At 38.3% G+C, this 8,434-nt stretch overlaps 1 protein-coding gene across 2 annotated transcripts in view; it reads right to left on the bottom strand.

Annotated features, from left to right (window-relative positions):
• The window catches only part of LOC107733107 (uncharacterized), a 14,878-nt gene extending 7,437 nt beyond the window's left edge, over positions 1-7,441 (bottom strand). Inside the window, exons 1-6 of one of the 2 annotated variants that reach the window (XM_016544599.1) lie at positions 7,272-7,441; positions 4,537-5,557; positions 2,365-2,531; positions 1,661-1,784; positions 852-915; positions 440-539 (exon numbers count right to left, since the gene is read on the bottom strand). In XM_016544599.1, the coding sequence (XP_016400085.1) occupies positions 440-539; positions 852-915; positions 1,661-1,784; positions 2,365-2,531; positions 4,537-5,557; positions 7,272-7,337 (1,542 nt within the window). In that variant the 5' untranslated portion in view covers positions 7,338-7,441. Of the gene's footprint in view, positions 1-439; positions 540-851; positions 916-1,660; positions 1,830-2,364; positions 2,532-4,536; positions 5,558-7,271 lie in introns of both variants that reach the window. The other variant, XM_016544598.1, reaches the window with a different exon arrangement.
• Between the last annotated feature and the right edge of the window lie 993 nt (positions 7,442-8,434).

Here is an 8,434-nt window from a genome sequence, read left to right on the forward strand (position 1 = left end):
TTTGATCATGTTGGTTAATAAAAATATAATTATTTGTTGCTTGTTCATGTTCACAGTACATTAATGTTAACATTTTGACCTTTTTTAATGTATTAGAAAATAATGATAGATTAATAAATTCTGTAAAAGTATTTTTTATTGTTAGTTCATGTTACCTGATGTAGTTTCTGCAACTACTGTTAACAAATAAAACTATTGTAAAGTGTCAGCAAAAAAATCTTATTTCTCTTCTGCTCTAGCTTGTGTACTAATCTACCATATACTGTATATTAAACTTGGCATTGTACATTATGAATATTGTTGGCTTTTATGACAGATTAACAGAAGCTAAACAAATACATGTAAATAAAAGTAAAACTGTGAATATTGTTTTTAATGGTGGAACTCATTAAAATCTATAAGCCTTAAAAAAAAAGCAGAGTGAGATTTAAAGCTTAACCATTTTGAACACCTCTGCCCTCAGTCTGTTGGTTTCCAACACCAGCCTCTTCCTCTCCTCCTCCTTCTTTTTGGTCACCTCAGGGAGTTTGTTGTAAATCCTGCAAGCACAGACTGAGGATGATGAATGCATAATGACATGAAAAAAGTGAGTTGGAGGTGCAAGAAGGAAGTGATTCATCTACTTTTCATCCAAACAGACAAACACACATGGAAATATCTAGATATACTGTCCATATATGATATTGATATATATGTCCATATATGCTTTTATCCACTATACTTCATGATCTGGTGGCTTTTATTCAAGCAGAGAGATAACAAACACTGTCCCTTTCAGAAAGGGGTCATATTGTGCATGATTAGCACTGATGCATGTGTGATATTATGAGTGTGTGTACACAAAAACTCACCGCCTGGATCTCCATTGCATCTCCTTGCCTGAGATGGCTCTGTCCCTGGGTTTGAAAAGGTTATCTACAAAACACACATACAGCAGGGGAATAAAAAATAAAAGTGAAATGGAAAGGTTGTTACAAAGCTTAATATTTAATCATTACATTTTATTCTTCAATTTCAGTTTTTTTTAAAGGATGTTAGTCTGTTACCTTATTGGCCTAGCCTTACAAATCAATAAACTGTTTAAGCATTTATGAGCTTACCGAACAAATATTGCAGTTGCACATACAGTAACTTATGAATGAGAACATTTTTACAGAATTCTATTGGAGCCAATAGAGGGCATCAGTTAGCTGCAGGAGAAACAGTACTTGTCATTAACTTTTAAAGATTCATTGTTCATTCTCAACAGGGCCGCAGTAATACATGCAGAGGTCTTTGAGATCTCTATTGTATCTGTTTGCATTTAATAAGTCTGTCCCATCTCAAGTTTGTTCTGATATTACCGAACTTCTAATGCAGCATATGTTTCACTGCAGAGCTGAATTATGCCATCCTGTGATGGCATCAATAATGTGTCTCACTGCAATGTGCTTGCCCTAAAAATCTGAAGATGATGACCCTTATACTCACTGTTGGCACATTTCTCAGGCATTTGCCGCACTGATGCACCATTACCAATTCATTGTTCATTGCTACTGTTGATACCTGGTTGAATGGTTATAGCAGTAATACTGAGACTGCATTGCTGCAGCACTAGATCTCCACCACAGCTCCTTCAACTGTGCATAGGAAGGATGCTCATGAAAACAGAGTATCTTACCACTAAGTGGGTGTGGCTTGGTGCAGTTCCGCCTACGGTTAGCTGTCTCCACGCCCATGATAAATTCAGCTGTTTGTAAGCTCCGCCTCTCTCTGGCCCTCAGTTCCAATCGTCGCACCCGATTCTGAGAGCGAGAGATGAAATCTGGACGAAACAGCTCAAGAGCCTCCTACACACATTTGGATATGAACACAAGGTTCGTGCCACAGTGAAATGCTGGGGTGTATATTTATAATATGCCATATATGTGTGTTCAGGAAGGAAGTAAACTTGAGTAAATTTGATTCAGAGAGGATTTCTTTGCTTTTTTAGCAAATCTCAAAATGGGTATCCAATTTATTACACTGTACATTAAAATGCTGTGATGCCTAAATTCAGTTGTAGCATTTAAAACAATTGATTTTATTTTTAGTATTTTATGTAAAAAAAAATTCAGATTAAAAGTTAATATAGAATTTTAATATCAGTCATAACATGAGGATAATTATCAGCTTATCAGTATCAATATTTTGCAAGTAAATAATTTACTAATTCAAACCACACCTGGGTGTATTTATAATGGTTTGCAAATATCTTTGCAGTTCAGATTAAAAAAAAAAAGGATTTGAGTCAGATATGCCCCAATAAATCTGTTGTTTACTGCCTGTCTGAACAAACCCTAAGGAAAACCTGATGGTAGCCAGATTCCTCCAGTAAAACCATACCCTCAAGCTAAGCGACTGGTGTCCTGTGTCCTCCTGGCCAGTCTTGGTCCCACAGGTGCAGTTAGTTAGATGAGGAGAAACCGGGTACTCAGTGAGTCTCCTGACTTTCTCAGCAGTGTGGAACACTGTTCTGACCTCATGAGGGGCCCTTAGATGCACCTGAGGGACTCATGTACAGATAAATAATGATGTTAGCTTAGTGCCTTAGCACACAACCTGACAAACACTCGCTATAACACACTTTTACCTGGATAAGTACTAATACATTGCAATACACAGAAGTAGTGGTACATAGAAGTAGTGTAAGACATGCAGCTGAACAGTCCACTACAGGGTTTGTGAACTTCTTAGTATTTAAAAGCAATGCATATTAAATGGTAGGAAATGTGACGGGACATTTTTTTTTCTATCAGGGTTTGATTAAATCCACCTAGCAATCAATTAGCAATATGCTGATAATAAATAAATAAATAAAGGTGGTATCACATTTACTGCTAATTTTCGTGAAATCCAGTCATTTCGATTGGAATTCCCCAATCTGAGATTTCTGACCTTTTTTTTAACAATAATTTACTGATAAATTATATGTCAAAAAGACCAGGAATATTGATGAAAAATAGGTTTGCATGAATATCATGCAAGTTCTTTTGGAAGCTCTTGTCACTTGATCCGCTAAAGGCAGAATAAGATGTTGCATTTTCATGGCATTCCACGCTGAGCACATTCAAGCTCTTGATTATCACAGGGGAGTCCACCATTTTATTTAAAATTGGCTCTGAAATAAAAGTTAAAATGCTATTCACTAAAGCATGTCAGGATCAGTGAGAAAGAGACAGGCTGATTTAAAAGACAGATGCAGAGGGTTGCAAAAGGACAGTGAAGGATTGGTTCATAAATAAACTAAGACTTGTGGCTAAGTGCCCTTGTGCACCCTCCCCTCCAGTGGTAGCTGGTGTTAGTTCATCAGAGCCCAGTCATGCTGTCGTGCCATCACACGCCTCACGGACGACATGCAAAAGATCTGTGTGCTGCAGAGAGGATGTTATCCTTCGACTCATCACGAGGAAATGTGTTTAGTTGTACAGAGTCAGAATAGGGGCCAGAGAAACCAATAGATTTTAGGTGCAAGGTAATGTGGAGTCAATGATGCATCATCTCACATAAGAAGATTGAAACTCACCCTATTTTCTTTTCAATAGCTCTCCCTCACTTGCTTCTTCCTTTTAGGGATGGGCATTTTGGGAAATTTCTCATTTCGATCATCGATAGGTTTCAAAAACGATTAATCGAGTAATCGGGGGCGGGGCTTGTGCGGGGGGCGGGGCATGGCCGTAATGGATATAATGAAAAAATCTGAATCACGGTCGAGTACTCGAGTACTCGATCACTGTTGCACATCCCTACTTCCTTTATATAAAAAAAGAATCTGTGTCCTGACTGTGCATCTGCTAGTTGTCCTGCAAGGTAAATAACTGTAAAATACCAGCATCAAATGCTGATAATGCTACAATCTGCTACTTGGCTTTACTTGAAAAGTATCTCATTCAACCCTCAACGCACACCTTGGCAATATAATCACCATTGGCTAGTAAAATTTTTTGTTTACTCGCCAGACTGATATACTATTTTACACACACACACACACACACACGTTTGGGTTGTCATTATTCCAAGATCAAGACTCTCTCTGTTAAAATCTAAAATACTGCCTCGCAGCAAACTTACAGATTTAACAGATTTCATTCCATCTCTGGATACCCAGCCATGCACTCTGTATCAAATAATGTCAGATTAAACCTATTCTGCCAATTTGCACCAGCGGGCCATTTTATCTGACATCTGATTGACCCACTTGAGCTGGCACACTCTATTCACTTTCTTGGTGCATTCTTTTGTTTTCACAAAGCCATTTATAGTTTTTCTGACAATGCATTCCCATTCCCAAAGGAGCTTGAGGGAAGGCCATCTCATTAACAATGCATGAGCCACCAATCAGAAGGTGTGCAACCAGAGTAAGAGATGTTGAAATGAAACCGCACTGGTTAAGATATCACACAGTGTGTCGGAAAGGAATGTCGCAGCAATGCTGCAGAATAAATGAGAGCAAGAGAAAGAGAGAGAGGATGGATACATTTGCATGGCTGCTGAGGAGCAGGGAGGTGATATAGGTACCTGATGGCTCGCTGAATGCCTGTCTGGCTCTTAGATTGCTCTGCGTTGGCCCTAAGACATCATTGGCCTTTCCATTCAGTCTGAAGGCAGCAGAAGATGAGTGGCACCTTGTTCTGAATGGCAATGATGTTAAAGTGGAACACCGCGTGTCGGAGCCGAAGCTAGTATTATTTTTAAAGGCACTGCCATTGATGGTTGAACCATTCTTCAGTTGCTGGGACAGCCTTTCTGTTCCATCAACGCCAATGTTCGCCATGTCCCAGTCGCTGTAGGACCTTTTAGTTTGAATTATCGTTTCGGGTTTCTCAGGGGTCTGAGTAAAAGATGGTTTTCCAAGGGAAAGGGACAGAGTGGATCTATACAAAGTCTGTCCAAGAGGGATTGAGAGGGATTTGTCCAAGTACAGAGTAGATTTGGACAGCTTGGATGGTAGGAGCTCCAGATGTGCACAGGAGCGGAAGATATGACATTTTAAAGGGGGCGAAGAGTCCGTTTGGTCTTCTTCCTCTGTGTAGCTGTGCTCATGGACTGGTGGAGCTTGGGGACTGCTGAGGGTCTCGCTGGCACAATGCTGTTCTCTGTTCTCGGTCACTGTCACCACAACTGTCTTGTGTCTAGGAGGCACCGGAGTGCCAGCAATGATTTGTAAGGTTTTATTTTCTCTGTGGGCCATGAGAGAGGGCGGTCTGTCAGGCATGTTCAGAGGACGAAAGGTTGAGTTTAAATAAGCTGTACAATCCCTTTTAGGAGACAGACTCCGAGCGGTGATGGTGATCGAGGAGAAGCTTGACCGTAAAGTGGGTCTACTGTAGCAATGGAGAGCTTCAGGGACACTGCGTGTCCGGCCCAGGAATAAAAAAGGACTAGATGTGTTTTCTGATCTCCAAGGTTCATCAAATGATGTAGAGCCAGATAAAAACAGGGGTGTTCGCCTTCCTCTCCCTGGGTCCTCCAATCTAGTCCTCAGACTCCTCCATGGTGTCATGGCATTTTGGTGCCAGCAATACTCATTATCCACTGCCTGTGAAGTATAAGACCTTTAGTATGAAGCTTCAACTTTTACAAAATATTACAGAAATATTCTGGGTTAAATACATATTAGATGTACAAGGGCAGAGTTCTCATGACTTTTCAATGAATGTATTTGATGAATTTAAGATGGTTTCATTAATGAATTGTTCATACCAATATATTGTATGAACTGGTTTGACCAATTCATTGACAAGAAACAAATTGAATTTCCTCATGAACTAGTTTGAATATTCATTTAAGTTGAAGCAGTAACATCCTCATATGCAGTACAAAATACGTTATTTCTTCTTCAGGCTATTCATGTAGCCTGAAGAAGAAATAACTGATGTTGTACTGCATTTGTGATATCTATGGCCTTTTACTACCCCTCTATAAATATGAATTTCACCCAAAGGCAAAAAGACAGACATAACATGTTAGACATGTTAGTCGTACTGTTTATGATGAAATCATGAGGCAGTAAAAATATCAATAGCAACTATATTGCGCAGATTTCTGTACTGTATATTTACAACAACTGAAAAACACATGACTAAACCTTTGCATGTTTACTTTGGCAAGTTACAGATAAACCAAGAAAAACTATAAATATACTGTCAGAAAAGTCTCAGGTGATTTGAAGGCAACAGAAATGCTGTGTGAAAACAAACTGTGAAGAAAATGTTTAACAAACACAACCCTCTGCTGGATAAAACAGAAATCCTTAGAAAATATACAACAGTGTTTGAGACATTACTGTTAATTTACACAGTTGCCACCTTAATTTTATTTGCAATGGATCACTGCTGATTTACAGGAAATGCCAAATAGTGTGGCTGAAACGGTTGTTTTCAATTACAATAGCCAACCTCCAAATTTATTACCAAAACGTGATCACACACCACAAGACTAAAGTTTACTATACAGAATTTTGGCTCACAGATTGAAATACTAAGCAATTACCAAGAACAGAGTGAACGTTCAGTCAACATAATGAAAACAAATGCTGAAAAACTGTAATTTCTACATGCACCAGAAATTAAGGACAATGTGAGATGATGTTGTACAGACAAAGTACTTAGTAAAAAAAAAAATTGTGATAAACAAATACAGGTGGTACTTTCCTGAATACAATTTCACAATTTAAGTTTAGACACTTTTAAAAGAATAAAAATGTTCATCATCAACATCATCATCATCATATTCCACACTGCTTTACACAATTTAAATAATTTTGATACCTATAATCTTAGATCTACTAGATTAGAGGGCTGAATATTATGCATGTAACTACTGCAGAAAGGATGAACTTGAACTATTTTTTTTTATTTGTAGCTTTTATGCATGTCTTACAGAAACAAATATGTTTGTTGTAAATTAATTAGTATAGTTTTAAATGAGTTCTTATAATAGGCAAATATTATGATATTTTAAGAAATTGACACACATGTGAAATAACACTAATTTTACAAGTCATCATTAATACATAATCAAATAAGGGGCCACATTATCTCTTGGTTGATGCAAAAGGTATTTACAAGTTTATAAGTTTATTAGGTATACTATGAATTTGCCCATAAAATTATGGACACGTTTTGTCAGTTTGAGATTCACCTGTATGTCTTTTGAAAACTTAAAATTACACTTTCAAAATGTTCAAGCCCAATCCGATACATTCTACTACTGTATGTATACCTGTAATTCGCTGCTTAAATCTCTCTTACCTCATTAATGTTGGGAGTCGACTGATGAGAGCACTTCCAAGTTCTGAGCCGCAAGTTTGAGCGCATGCCTCTTACATTTCAAGCTGTGGAAAACATAAATACGTAATTCATAGTTATTAGATACGCAGTTCACAAGTTCGCCTAAAGTGTGGTCACACAGGTGCCATACAAGCTCGAACGCATTCGCAGTAGTGATGTCCGGTTCGCGAACGAATCGTTCGATTTAACCGGTTCGCAGCAGCCGAATTACGTCACAACACAAAACGAAACGAGCACGCGCCGCTCGTTTGTCAGCGCAAGCAACTCATGTCTGCTCACCTTTACTTCAATTATTCATGAGCTGGCACTATTATCCAGTGACCACGCCACTTTGAGAGAGTTTTCAAGTATTTTAGCCTACCTGTTACTCTTATGCTCCCAGCTTATTCTCATATAGTTACTTCATGAGTAGTTGTCATTCCAAACAATTACCAAGTACTGAAAAGCTTTTGCTTATTCACACTGTGGCATGCTGTTTATCATGAACAGCCCTGTTAACCCTCCAGCTGCCATATCAGCTTACGTCATTTAAATATTTAATAGCAAAACAATGGACATTCTTGTTCAACCCTCTGCCATGGTTGACAGCATACTCATTGGTCTCCACTAATAACTGCTGCCCGAAAGCTGGCATTAAAAATCTATTTAAAGTGTGGCTGTCATTTTCAGGCAGTGTTTGGGAAGTAACTCCAAAAGTAATACTTGTGAATAACTTGTAATTTCAAAAACCCCTCTTTTACCTAATGGGCAACAGGTCTACAAGTTTCAGCGGAGGAAAATGTAACAGCAAAACTGAATCAAACTTAATACATACTGCAGCAATAGGCGGAAAACTACATCCCATGTGGATTTATGTGATTATGTTCCCTTAAAAACAAGATGATTCTGTTTTATACTGGAAGGTTGGAAACCCTAAACATGTGGTGATTGTGGACATTAAGGTCACCCTCTTTAAACAAACATGTACAGTAGGCTATGCAAACCAACTAAATTTCCCCATCTATCTTCTGAAACAAAACTCATTATCTTATTCTCTTGCGCTGTAGCTCAACAACCGAAACACCCAGAGGATGCAAAAGGAAGAGAACCATAAAACATGTGAAAAAGAAAATTATGCATTCATT

Source organism: Sinocyclocheilus rhinocerous, unplaced genomic scaffold (genome assembly GCF_001515625.1).
Source record: "Sinocyclocheilus rhinocerous isolate Xijiao unplaced genomic scaffold, SAMN03320098_v1.1 scaffold8, whole genome shotgun sequence".
NCBI classification, from domain to species: domain Eukaryota; kingdom Metazoa; phylum Chordata; class Actinopteri; order Cypriniformes; family Cyprinidae; genus Sinocyclocheilus; species Sinocyclocheilus rhinocerous.